The sequence below is a fragment of the Perca fluviatilis genome, chromosome 10 (genome assembly GCF_010015445.1).
Source record: "Perca fluviatilis chromosome 10, GENO_Pfluv_1.0, whole genome shotgun sequence".
NCBI classification, from domain to species: Eukaryota; Metazoa; Chordata; class Actinopteri; order Perciformes; family Percidae; genus Perca; species Perca fluviatilis.
The window spans coordinates 14,209,002-14,223,699 of NC_053121.1; the positions used below are offsets into that span (position 1 = coordinate 14,209,002).

At 39.4% G+C, this 14,698-nt stretch overlaps 1 protein-coding gene across 1 annotated transcript in view; it reads left to right on the forward strand.

Annotated features, from left to right (window-relative positions):
- The window catches only part of gfra3 (GDNF family receptor alpha 3), a 55,960-nt gene that overhangs the window by 17,779 nt on the left and 23,483 nt on the right, over positions 1 to 14,698 (forward strand). Inside the window, exons 2-3 of the mRNA XM_039814228.1 lie at positions 451 to 747; positions 11,628 to 11,699. Of these exons, the coding sequence (XP_039670162.1) occupies positions 451 to 747; positions 11,628 to 11,699 (369 nt within the window). The remainder of the gene's footprint in view (positions 1 to 450; positions 748 to 11,627; positions 11,700 to 14,698) is intronic.

Genomic DNA, 14,698 nt, shown 5'->3' on the forward strand with positions numbered 1-14,698 from the left:
GTTTTGACAGCAGTGTGTTAGCATTTGAACAAAGTGCTGTAGATCTACAGTGTTGTGCACGTTGTGGTTAAAGTCATGGGATAAGTGTGTAGAGTTTTGAAAACTGTGTTCAAGCAATGAAAAATGAACTAGAGTTTGGTCCACATGAACTGCTGCTGTGCAGACTGTAGTTAGAGTTTTGCACATGTGACTCCAGTTGTGCCCACTGTCGTTTAGCAATCAAAAAAAACTGTAATGTTAAAAAACCTCATAAAGTGAAATTTTCATGCCATCTGACCTTTAATATGCAACTCAATACAATAATTGTAATAGGGAGTCCCTGTTCATCCTCTTTCAGGTTAGGAGTCTTTAGCTTATAAAACGTTGAAGACCCCTGTTCTAGAAAATCATAGGTCACCCCCTCCCTAGACTTTAAACATGTCTCTCTCTGTCTCTTCTGTCCTCTCCTAGGTGTGTTGCCAGCCTCAGCACCGGTCTTCCCCTTCCCTTCCTCCCCCACTGATTGTGTTGAAGCCCATCGAGTGTGTGCCGTCGACCCCCGCTGTCAGGCATTGTACCGGGGCCTGGAGCTGTGTGCGGCCGACGCAGAGGTGTCTCCGCTGGGGGAGCAGGTGGCTGCAGAGTGCCTGGAGGGACAGGACGCTCTGCTAAATAAACACCCCGCTCTCCTGGCCTGCAAGTGCCAGCGTGGCTTCCGCAAGGAGGAGCAGTGCCTGCGCATCTACTGGAGGGTTCGCCTGCTGCCAGGTCAGTCACGCCTCAGCTTCAGTGGTGGAACAAGTATTCCGATCATTTACTTAATGAAACGTACTAATACCACAAGGCAAAAATACTCTGTTACAAGTAATAGTCCTGCATTGAAAATGTTACTTGAGTAAAAGTATATAAGTATCATCAGGAAAATGCAAGAAACGTATTAAAAGTAAAAGTACTCAATGCAGAAAAATCCTCCTATTTTAGAAAGTGTAAAGGATCCAAACAGATGTGTGTTTAATGGTCTAATCATCTCAGCTGGACTTGTAGGCCGTTATATTGTTGGCTAGTTTCATTTATAATAAAACATCAGATCTTATAAACTACATGTCGTCACCTTCCTAAAATAATTGCCTAAGTCATTTTTTAACAAAAATGATTTTGTTGCCTAAATCATCTCCTCATGGTGCTGGCCACCTCTGGTAAAATTTCCTAAATCCTCATTTGAACAGGTCATGTGATTCTACACCTTTAGTATAATTGCCGATGTCAAGCATGTGACTTAGGCAGTTTTATTTTTTGTGTTTTCCGAAAAACCTGAAAAAATGACTTTTAACAAAAATGATTTTGTTGCCTAAATAATCTCCTCATGGTGCTGGCCACCTCTGGTAAAATTGCCTAAATCCTCAGTTGAACAGGTCATGTGATTCTACACCTTTAGTATAATTGCCTATGTCAAGCATGTGACTTAGGCAGTTTTATTTTTTGTGTTTTCTGAAAAACCTGAAAAAATGACTTAGGCAATTATTTTAGGAAGGTGACGATGTGTTTTGGGTGCAGAAATCTTAATGTGTAAAGTAACTAGTAACTATACTGCCCTACAAAGCAAAAAGGCAGTAACTGCATTTTTGGTCAAAAATGAGTTATTATCATTTTCATAACATTCAAGGCATCCTTTGTTATGTGACAAAACATCTTATCTCAAATGTGTGTCGTTTTGGAGAAAAATGGTAGTCGTTTGTACAGTAACTGCAAAAAGCCCTAGTGAAACAAAGCAAGAGTACAGTAACATCCATTACTGTATTCTTGTTCTGTTTTACTTAACAAAAAATAACCGTGTTGCTGCGCAGTGAAGTTACTGTTTCCATGGTGAACACACACAGCTGATTTTGCGGCATCCTCACAAGACGGTTTTAACATTTGCGATTTCACCCTTCTAACTTCACACAAATGTATTTATTAAATTAAACATTTAGAGGCTAGGCTATCACAATATAAACACCTGTCAGCCGCCAGGGCGGGACTTTCTCTCAGAGGTCCATTCAGATAGCATTATGCTAACAGGCGATGTTTTAAATAGCTTTGTTTACCTGCCCCTGATCCTCCCTGCTCCTAGCTGTAACTTTATCCTCCGTAACTTCACATCATCGCCGATGCCATGTCATCATTTTGTTGTTCATGTCACAAAGTTATAATCCAACCAGCGGTGGAAAAATAGTCAAAATACTGTTTAGAGAAGTTAGCGAGTTGTGAGCAAAACTGACATATTCTATTTACTGTAAGCATCCTTTCACCAAAAACAAACTTCTGCATGCGAGCCGGCAGGTATTTACACCCCCCTTAGCTCTCGGGCTCAAACACATTGGTTCCTGTTCCTAAGCATTTATTTTTTGAACGGTTTCTTCTTCTGAATATAAAATTATATATTTAATTTGGATTCCCCTTAATTATATTAACCTAAAATGGTCAAATTAGTTTTGGTTTTGGTATATCCATGTTCAGGAAAACAAATGGTTCCAATTATTTCAAATACAGTGTATCTAACACACCCAGAGCCCAAGTTGTGGCAAAATAGTTTTTGGAGAATCTGTAGTTACTGCCTTTTTCCTTGGTATGGTGCCACGTTTTTGGTAAGTAATACAAAGCAAGAATACAGTAACTGCAAAATAGGGGTAAAATATCAAATTAAATATGAGGATTGATATGTACAAAGAATAAGCTAATATCAAGTAACAAAAACAGCCACATGTCCAATAATCTACCTACAACTACTTAGCTGGATGACAGGATAACTTTAAAGTCATTTTTCTCAGTTCTGCACTCTGCGTAGTTACTGCCTTTTTGCTTTGTAGGGCAGTATAGCTGTCAGATGAATGTAGTGGAGTAAAAAGTACAATATTCCTCTCTGAAATGTAGCGGAGTGGAAGTAGAAAGTGGCATGAAAAGAAAAGACTCAAGTAAAGTACAAGTACCTCAACATTTGGACTGTAGTGTAGAAGTAGAATGTAGAAGTACAGTACTGGAGTAAATGTACTCAGTTACATACCACCACTGCTCAGCTTTATGGAGCTTTTTAGCATCTTTCAGCTCAGTGTTTTGGTTTAATGGCCTGAACTTTTGTTGGTTCAGTCTCACAGCTCTCCAGCTCTGATAGATCCTCTGTCCTCTACCTGCTCAGGTACTCTGTCCTCTACCTGCTCAGGTACTCTGTCCTCCACCCGCTGAGCTCCAAACAGCAGACAGACAGTCAGAGAGCAGCTGGTGAACAGCGGAGCATTCAGCAGCTACAGAGAACAGATATGTCCCTCGTTAGTTGGTGGAGACTAGAAACTGCTAAAAGAGAGAATATTGGGCTGACCTTCATCAGGTGGACACAATCATAACTAATGTTGCTCTTTGTTGGCTGGATGTGTGAATAGTTAACTGTATGCTAACAAGTTAGCCATACCAACTCAAACATGTGCACAATGGAGAAAAAAACCCCCATTATTAACAGTATCAGTGCAGCTTTAAAGTGATGGTTTGGAGTAATTTCACCCTAGGGTCCTTTGCACCATGACGTCGAGCCAAACACCCCCTCAGAAGCTTTTTTCACCTGGGTCAAACATTGGGAGAGTTAGCGTAGAGTAGCGTTTTCAGCTGAATAGCTTAGCGCAGGGGCTAATGGATCCAGTGATGTATCTCGTAAATGACCCCACTAATAATGCCCGAAATGATACCAAACTTCTACACTAGTACAAATAGGTTATGCACTCATAGAACGATGGATTGGAAAGTTTGTAAGTACACCAGAAGTTTATGTAAATAACACTTGCCTGTTGGCTTCTGCTCACTGCTGCTGCTGCTGCTACCTAACGGGCAGTAAGAGTGCTTAGGGCTGTCTACAAATTACAACACCGAAAAGAGATGCAACAAAAATATTTATTAATTTAACTTTTTTTTTTAAAGTAAGTGCTGTAGTATAACTAGCAGGAGACAAGTTATAATTGAGGTAAGTTTGGAGACATTACCTTATTTAATCATTAAATTAATAAATATTTTTGTTGCATCTCTTTTCGGTTTGTAATTTGTAGACGGCCTAAACGCTTCATCCTTACCGGTAGCAGCAACAACAACAACAACAGCAGAGAGCAGGAGCCAGCAGGCAAGTGTTATTTACATACACTTCTGGTGTACTTACAAACTTTCCAATCCATCGTTTTATGAATGCATAACCTATTTGTACTAGTGTAGAAGTTTGGTATCATTGTCGGGCATTATTAGTGGGGTCATTTACGCGATTCATCATTGGATCCATTAGCCCTGCGCTAGCCTGTCAGTGATAACGCTACTCACGCGCTAACTCTCCCAATGTTCGACCCAAGTGAAAAATGCTTCTGGAGGGGTGTTTGGCTCGAGGTCATGGTGCAAAGGACCCTAGGGTGAAATTACTCCGAACCATCACTTTAATGGTGAGACACTGGAAGAATCCATCTGAGCTTCTTTTTTATTTATTTTTATAATCCCATATAAAATACAAAAAACAATAATGTGTTACTCCATTGCTCGTTTGTGGCTCTCAGTCCCAAACCTCATGTTTAAAAAGTGCTCAGTGATAAAAAACCTCATACAGATGCATTTGTTAATTAATCCACATTGGTACTCTAGTGACAGTGTTGGGAAGGATAATTTCAAAACGTATTCCGTTACAGCATACATGCCCAAAAATGTAATTTGTAACGTATTCCATTACATTACTCAATCTGAGTAACGTATTCTGAATACTTGGATTACTTCCACATTGAATTGCATTTTATAAGTGTAGGAATGCGGCCATCAAATCCTGCTTACTATAAACAGGCCTATTCTGTTGTGTTCTTCTGTTGTAAACAAGCAGATATATTGTTGTATTTGTAGTCCCGAACTGCATACTACAAAAATCTAACCGCTGTCTAAGCTACCGTGAGGTAATTTAAGCTAACGTTAGCTAGCATGTCAAACGGGTCTTTCAACGGCTCTGGGGCAAGTAAATCAGCACGTAGGAGAATGTAAAGTCGCACATCGACTAAGCAGGTACGATACAACTATAAAAGGTGCAAGGTGACCAGTAAAACTACAGCAGACGACTACTGGCTAATAAAAATAAATAAATAATTACTTTAAGATGCTTCTTCAGGTTGGAGGTGGAGTAATTTGGACGCTGAAAGGAGGTTGGTTATATTTCGTTCTCCCTTCTCTTTCTTTAATGTGAAATGCTGTTTGAATTTCCAAGATAGAAACGCAGTCCTGCCCTGGCTCTGTTGTGCCGGTTCCGACTCCATTGTGAATGATCACGCAAATAGCTAATTTTTTCGTTTTGATAATGCATGCCCTTGCCTTAATTTATTCAGAGAGTGAATAAACTCGTGAAACAGAGAAGTATCGTCATGTAATCCATTGATTTCAACAATGTAACTGTATTCTAAATACCAACTATTTAAATTGTAACGGAATACAATTCAATTCAATTCAATGTTATTTATAGTATCAATTCATAACAAGAGTTATCTCAAGACACTTTACAGATAGAGTAGGTCTAAACCTCACTCTATAATTTACAAAGACCCAACAATTCCAGTAATTACCCAAGAGCAAGCATTCAGTGCGACAAATACAGTTTATCCACTGAACAGAGAATATCTGTTTGTAGGATCGATTTAATAATTTTTTGGTTGCGCTCATCTTTGTTGACAATAAGAAACGTCATCCTCCATCGCTGTAAATATCTAAAGTTTGTGTCCCTTCATTTGAAAAGACGCCTTGTGCACATTATATAGAAAACTATCTGCCCAGGTGTACCGAGGAGCTCCAGACGCTGTTTGTTGCACTTATAGAGAGAAACATCCTGCAGCAGATGAGAAAACCAACCTGTGATCATTTCTATAGCAGCATGGGAGCTAAACACTTTAATGCAGACCTGCTTCATTTCTACTTTAGCCATAAAATGTGTCATGATCCTAAACCAGCCTCATGTAAAAGTGAGGTCCAGGCAGAAGACCTCACTGTGAACACAAACATACACACACACACACACACACACACACACACACACGCACGCACGCACACACACACGCACACATGCATCAGTAAGTAAGCTAACAGCAGCCAGCGGACTGGTCCTCCCCTGTGGCCTATTAGTCAGCAGAGCATTAGTGTAATTACACACTCTTCAGTTCCTAACGCTGCTAGGCTGCTCTAGCGTGTCATTACCATAAATATATAGCCTAGAATAGGATTTACATACATAAACACTTTACATGCCATTACATTCTTCATTGAGTTTGAACTTTTCAGTGTGTTTGAATCATTTGCAACAACAAATGGCTCTCACACGGCTCAATCAAGGCTCACGGTGATTTGGGGGTTGGCCCACCGACAGAGGTGCTGTCGTGTTGTTTTCATGATGTATGAGATTGATATTTTCATCTTGTTCTCGTGAACTTCTTTTTAAATGAGAAATGAAACAAACTGAAAACTAAAGCAACGCTGTGCTGCAGTCATTATAGACCTTTAGCGCTGGGCAATGTTTCAATAACTATCATCCACACATAACAAACACAGCACTATGCGATGGTAAAACTGTCCGCTATCTCGGAAGTTTCATTAAATAATAAGCATAATGTCATCCAAGATTAATAACATTGTCTACCTGAACACGTTGACTGGCTCTGATCTCCGAATGCTGGCTGATAGATGACAACAACACATACATAACTTATCTACATCCGCTTTGAGCACTGCTTTCATGTTTTGCTTCATTTTAACCCAAACTCACACAGCTCTGTCTTTGGAATCAATCAATGTCAGCAGTCCGCCGGGGGAGGCTGACCAGTTGGGCTGTTTTTAGCTACATTAGTGGTGATAAAGCCTAATAGCTTTGGTGATCCCCCTCACTCTTCATCTCAACACGTATTGGATGGATTACCATGAAATCTTTTGCTGATATTGTCCGCAGATTTTCCCCACAGGATGAAACCTAACCACTTGATAAGAAACCCACCAACACCTACCAACATCTGTCCTCTGTCTGCAGTGTGGGAGGTTACAATCATCAGCATTCATTCCCAGGAACCAATGGCTCTGCAGTAGTAACGACTCAAGCTCAGTGATGGAAACGTCGGGGTGGAAATGCAAATTTTCGCCCCTTTTGTGGTGCAATGCTACGACACTTGTCACCTCGCTCTGTAATATTCATAATCGATATTGAATGGTCTCATAGCCACTCTAGACAATACCTGTGATTCCACCGGCCGTGACGCAGTGCGGCCCAGAAGTGGAGAACAATTCGCGCTAGGTCTATTTCTGACGGAGCAAAGCAGTGCTCGGACATCGTTCCTCATTGATTGGCACTGAGTTTGAAAGAGAGACTGAATAAGGAGCTGATACAAAAAAAAAGTAACCACTGTAATGTTGTCACTGGCCTCCATGCTGCTTTCTGTTTACTAAAGCTGTTTTCTGGTGTGTTCGTGATATCAAACTTGACTCCAGAAATAAACAGAACGGCAAGCTTTTCCATTGGTAATGGGAAAGGAGGCTATCGCCTATTCTTACTGGGTTCTCCCACATTCCAAAAACCTGGATATACACCCTATGTTGAGTGGAAAAGGGTTTAAGGAGGCTAACATTTTTGAATGTGCAAAGGTTAGGGTGGTTTTACTTCATGCAGCCCTCTGCACAGCAGGGGGTGCAGGGGGAGGCCTTTCTGATCATTCCTGTGTTTTCTTTAATGGCAATCTCTCTATGCACAAAAGTGTCCAAACAAAGGTAATCAGAAAACGGTATATCACTGAAAACACCAGTGAATCGTTCATTCAGCTTTTCTCCTCCAAACCCACCTAGCTTGTAGACAATTTCAATTGTAAAATTACAAATGTTATTGATGCCATTGCTCCCACTAAGGTCAAAGCTGTCTCTGGTAAGAAAAGATCTCCATGGAGAAATGTCATACTGGTAAGAACAGAAAAAAGAGAGTCTCGAAAAGCAGAACGCAGGTGGCGAAAAACGAATCTCCAGGTCCACTCCAACACTTATAAAGAGAGACTTCACATTTATAATTCGGAAATGGGGAATGCTAGGCGGTCCTTCTTTTCGGACATTATTGCCAAAAACAATAATAATTCATGTGCTTTGTTTGCTACTGTCGATAGGTTAACCAACCCTCCAGTACCAGTAGCATCTGAGCTTTTATCCACCGAGGCCTGCAATGATTTTGCCACTTTCTTCAAAAGACAAAATTCAGAAAATTAGACAAACAGTCAGTGCTTCCATATCGAATACAGAGTTTGTGTTGTCACAGTGTCCAGGCAAAACAAATTCCAATATGACCCAATTCCATATGAGTAACCGTAAAAACCTGGAGGACATTATACAACATCTGAAAACCTCCTCCTGTTGCCTTGATATTCTACCAACAGGCCTTTTCAAAAATGTTTCGAATTGTTTGGCTACAGATCTTCTGCATATTGTAAACACGTCTCTTCTTTCAGGTATCTTCCCACAGGCCCTGAAAACTGCTGTCATCAAGCCACTCTTAAAAAATAACAATCTAGACACGTCATTAATGAGCAACTATAGGCCGATATCAAACCTTCCATTTTTAAGTAAAATCATTGAAAAAAACGGTTTCTCTACAACTCAACCTTTTCTTGTCACTAAACAACAGTTTTGATGTCTTCCAGTTGGGTTTTCGACCACATCACAGCACTGAGACAGCTCTTTTTAAAGTCTTTAATGAAAATTTCAGTCTTAGTATTACTTGATCTCAGTGCTGCATTTGATACGGTCGACCATGACATATTACTAGACCGATTGGAAAACTGGGTTGGTCTTATTTAAAGAATAGGGACTACTTTGTGTCTATAGGGAATTATACATCTGAGCATACAAATATGACGTGCGGAGTTCCCCAAGGCTCAGTTCTGGGGCCTCTCCTGTTTAACATCTACATGCTTCCACTGGCTCAAATTATGGAAAACAATAAAATAAGCTACCATAGTTATGCGGATGACACACAAATTTATATAACCTTATCGCCAGGGGACTATAGTCTAATACAACAACTGACTAAGTGCATTGAACAAATTAACAACTGGATGTGCCAGAATTTTCTTAAATTAAATGACGAAAAAACTGAGGTGGTTGTATTTGGAGCAAAAGAGGAACAATTAAAAGTCAGCACTCAGCTTCAAACAACAATGTTAAAAACAACAGACAAAGCCAGAAATCTTGGTGTAGTCATGGACTCAGACCTGAATTTTAACAGCCACATTAAGACAATTACAAAGTCAGCCTATTACCACCTTAAAAATATATCAAGGGTTAAAGGACTTATGTCTCAGCAGGATTTGAAAAAACTTGTCCATGCTTTTATCTTCAGTAGACTTGACTACTGCAACAGTGTCTTTACAGGTCTCCCTAAAAAATCAATCAGACAACTGCAGATGATTTAGAACGCTGCTGCCCGAGTTCTCACTAAGACCAAGAAAGTGGAACACATCACTCCAGTACTGAAGTCTCTACACTGGCTTCCAGTGCCTCAAAGAATTGATTTCAAAATACTTTTGCTGGTTTATAAATCACTAAACGATTTAGGGCCAAAATACATTTCTGATCTGCTACTACACTATGACCCACCCAGACCTCTCAGGTCATCTGGGACAGGTCTACTTGTTGTCCCCAGAGTCAGAACTAAACAGGGGGAAGCAGCATTCAGTTTTTACGCTCCACATATCTGGAACAAACTCCCAGAAAACTGCAGGTCCGCAGCAACTCTCAGTTCTTTTAAATCAAAGTTAAAGACCTATCTTTTTGATGTTGCCTTTCTTTAAATAACTGTTCATTTGTTATACTGAAGTGGCATTGATGACACTGTATGACATTCTATAACTGCTCTTTAATGTTTAATTTCTTATACTGCGCTGTAACATTTATTCACATATTTTATCTCTCAGTTCTTATACTGCACTGTCAATTTTATTCTTGTCTTTTATCTAGTGGTGTTTAAGAGACGGTCTGCGAGTCCGCTATTAAGAGACGATCTGCGAGTCCGCTATTAAGAGATGGTCTGTGAGTCCGTTCCGGGTTTTTGACAAGGTTTGCCGAAGAAAATAACTTAGCCTTGTGATGACGATCACATTGAAAAATAAATAACAGAAATTTCTTATACTGCACTGTAACTTTTATTTGCGTATTTTATCTCTCAGTTCTTTAAATTATTATAATGCACTGTAAATTTATTCTTGTTTTTAATGTTTTTAAATTGTTTTTAATTTTTTTCTAACTGCTCTTTAATGTTTTATATAAAGCACTTTGAATTGCCCTGTTGCTGAAATGTGCTATACAAATAAAGCTGCCTTGCCTTGCCTTGCCTTGCCTTGCCTTGCCTTGCCTTTCTTCTTCTTATCAGCTTTTTTTTTTTAAGTAAATATGATTTCAATACAGTGAACTGTTAAAATACACTGACAACTTCATTTAGACATGGAATAGAAGATTTATCACAGAATCATTTCCACAGCATGATAGTGGGTCCAGTTATCAATCAATTACGACTACATTAAAATTGTGGGTGCTTTGAATGTTCTGTACATGTTGATGTTGCAAAAGACTCATGTTTACACCCATGATCTTCATATCATTGCAGGATTTTCCACCACTTTCATATCTCTTTCCTGTATCGTCGTTTATTTACTCTTCTGTGTGTCATTGCGTACTCGTACCTCCATAAACTCTTATCTTTAATATTTGTTTTCAGGGACATTACCAACCAAACAGCGTCTTAAAAACTGGGATCAAACCTACCAGCCTCATTTTTATTTTTCTGCAGTTTTAGCTAAATACTTGCCTCTTCATAGATCCTGAAAAAGTGTATCTTGGAGACAAGATAACTTACAGCACATCAGGTCAGAAAAACTGACAAACGACCTGTAGGTTTTCCTGTTTTAATGCGTCTGACGCTGATAAATTTCCGGTTTTCTTTTAGCTGATTTATACCTGAGGACCTGCTTTATCTTTGCTTGTCCAATGTTATTGGATCTTTAATCCCAAAGGATTCCATCTGGCTTCTGTGTGTCCACAATAGCATGAAGACAGTCTCACCAAGAGTTATAAATCATATCAAGTAGTTTGAAGTGGTACAAATTGTCCATTCTCGTACATCTTACCCAATGCTGTGTATGCTACAGTCAATCACAATCTATTTACTTAGAGGTTTGAATTGTGTCTGGAAATCTTGAGCACAGTTTTAGACGGGTTTAGATTTTTAAGCAGCTACCTTGTTTCCCTCTGGCAGTTCTGTTTTAGGAGAGTAAGTAGTTCTTGTGCTGTGCCACAGAGATTTAGTTGTTCTCCAATAATTTAAACTGGACAACTTTTCAAAAATGGCAATTTGGACAATACCTTTTTTAAATTTACCAGCATTACACTATTTCTTTCACTGTGGGAAACGTTTCAAATCATTGTAATGGCCTCATTCCAGATATTACACTCATAACCTTCTTCCAGTGCATTTCAGGAGGCCACATGGAGTTTGATTGAGAACAGTGTTTGTCTAGATTTGTTCCTTTCGTCGAGCTACTGTGGGTCACATGGCAAGTGATCACTCAGTTGTTTGCCAATGTTTGTGTGTTCCTTTTCTCCAGGGGAGGACGAGCTGGAAATATCTCCCTATGACGACACAATGATGGACACTCGCATGGCTTCCTTAGTGGCAGGTAAACACACACACACAGACTCACTCGACCACTCTGTTATGATGAGGTGTCTATCACAGTGCAGCAGTGATGAATCACTGAGCCTCAGACATGTAAATCAATATGTATGCCGTTATATATGTGTCACATTCCTGAGCAAGTAATTGTATGTTTTGAGCACAGAGAACTATATTTTGCAAGCACATTACATTGCATTTTGAACAGAAATTTACACTCGCAAAAAATAATTTAGTTTGAGTAAACTAAAACCTATTTCGAGCACAATAAATGTATTTGCATATCTTTCTCTGCTCGCAGGTAGAAGCTGTTGCGCTCCGGTCACGTCTCCCTCGCTCTCAACCTCTTCTATCTGCGCGCTCAACTCTAGACACGCTCGCTCAGATTTTCACAGCGTTACAAGCATTGACATATAAAAAATAAAAATACCAGTGAAGTATATTAGAAGCACTTTTCCGGTGAGCGCTGAGCGTTACTGCACTGCCTCCAACTGACAGAGACAACGTAAATGTGACGTGAGCAACCTGTCTGAAAGTTGTAAGTCTTCTGGTAGCTGTGCCAAGAGAAATCTCAATCATTCCCAATCTTGCAGAGACGGAGAGCGTAGATGTAAGGAGATAACATGGGCACAGGCTAATTATTGCTAACTAAAATGATAGTTAACATTAGTAATTAAACCTAAACAGCTAACATAAGTCGAAACTGCCTGCGAGCTTCTCCTGTACTATATGGTAATTCCTCTACTATGCGACAGTAAGTCGCTTGATTATGACACAATTGTTAGCCTATTTTTACAAAAACGTCTGCTACGGAGCCATAACGTGAGGTAGAAGGTAATGGAGCCTTTTATACATTGTCGTGTTTCTTTAGAAATAAACAATGGACAAATAGAGTCTTTAAACGCTTCAGATGTAAAGTTATTCACTGTCAAAGTGACGTCAAAATGAATGTCAGTCAATGGAATGCTAACGGGAGGTGATCGCTTTGTAGCATCAAAATGGCGCCATAGGAGGTTCGAGTTCTGAAGCGAAGCTTACCCCCTTGGTTACAAGTGTGCCACAAAACTAACCAATCGCAGAATCAATAGGTCAATTCTGATTGGCTGTTCGTCTCCAATTAGATTGCAATCAGGCATAAGGAAACAAAAATCTAGGAGGAACAGTCTTTTTCAGTCAACACTTGTTGGTACAGCAAATACTGACTACAGTGGAGCTGTTCGACTAATGTTACTGGATTAAAACACATTTTGTTCAGTATTTTGTATTATTGACTTAGCTAGCTATTTCACAGAAATGTCTTACTATTTGTGTGTACTATAATGCCATTGTTTTGTTTGACTCATATCTCCTTGTGTGTCTAACGTTAGTTTGACTCATCCTTCACAAGCAATCTAGCTAGCTCACACACAGCAGCCGACATGTCATCTGAACAGGCCTCGCGCAGCACTGTAACTAGCTAAGTTAGGTATCGCAATGCGAGACTGAACAGCAGTAGGCCTGTCACACTATAGCCACATGTAAGTAGTTTTTAATACGTTGGTTACATTACCGTATTTTATTAACCTGACTTATGTTGCTATATTAGCTTGCGAAGGAGCTACCCATTGCTAACGCTAATTTGTCTCAAAAAGCAGAAATGTTAGCTAACTACTGCCAAGATATGATTTCACTAGAGACCAGAGAGGTGTTGTAAGACTCGTCAAGTGTTGTCATGTGTTTACACTGTCTTAAAATCAAACCATATCTTGGCAGTAACGTTAGTTAGCTACTGCTTTTTGACATAAATTAGCTAGCTAGCTAACGTTAGCAACGGATAGCTACTTTGCAAGTCAATAAAATATAGCCTTGGCAAACAGAATTAAGGTTACTTAAACACGATATCTATGTAACCAGTATTACAAACTTCTTTTAATTGGCTGTATTTTGACATTTTAGGTGTGTTCAGATGAATATGCTGGGATAATGTTAGATTGCTTGTGAAGGATGACGTTAGTCACACACGGAGATATGTAATTCAAACAACGGTATTGTGATTAACACAACTATTAAGGCATGTCTGTAATATACTGGTCGGTCAAGAATATAAAATACTGTAGATCAGTGCTTTCCAACACTTCTGGTCTGAGGTTCCCCAATCCCTGTCATATAAACTCACATACCCCGCCCTATCAATTCCCAATGTTTTCACACTATCATATTAAAGTTAATATTCTTACATTTTCATGCAATTGAACTGTAGACATTTAGGTTGGCTTGGTCAGAAATTCTACTAGCTAGGCCTTTTACTTGAAGTGTGGTTAATGTTTCAAAAGTCATCCATTACTTTTAGCTAATCATTTCAACTGTTAGCTAAGTCAGTAGGCCACTTTTAGCTGTTTATTTCTACCATTGATTACTTCGCTATATGTTTAAACATATCTGTTGAGCTGTTTTAGCTGATATATTGTTTTAAATCAATCATAATTAAATTATTATTTTGATTAGTTAAGCTGCTTCACAATCTTTCCAAGTACCCACTGTCTACAGCAGAGATACACCTTGCTGGGGAATCACTGCAGGTGTCAGGTGTTTCCCTGTAGATATGTCTTTCCTGCTACTTGCGATCTAATTGGAGACAAACAGCCAATCAGAATTGACCTTTTGATTCTGCGATTGGTTGGTTTTGTGGCACACTTGTAACGCTGTGAAAATCTGAGCGCGTGTCTAGAGTTGAGCGCGCAGAGTGAAGAGAGTAGCAGTGTCTACCTGCGAGCAGAGAAAGACATGCAAATATGTTTATTGTGCAGGAAATAGGTTTTTGTTTACTCCAACTAAAAAACATTTTTGCGAGTGTAAATTTCTGTTCAAAATGCAATGTAATGTGCTTGCAAAATATAGCTCTCTGTGCTCAAAACATACAATTAGTCCCTCAGGAATGTGACACATAACACCATAAATATGTATCAATCAATAAAGACAGGAACTAGTGACCAGCTGAGGAAACTCTTTTCGCTTGCCTCCTTT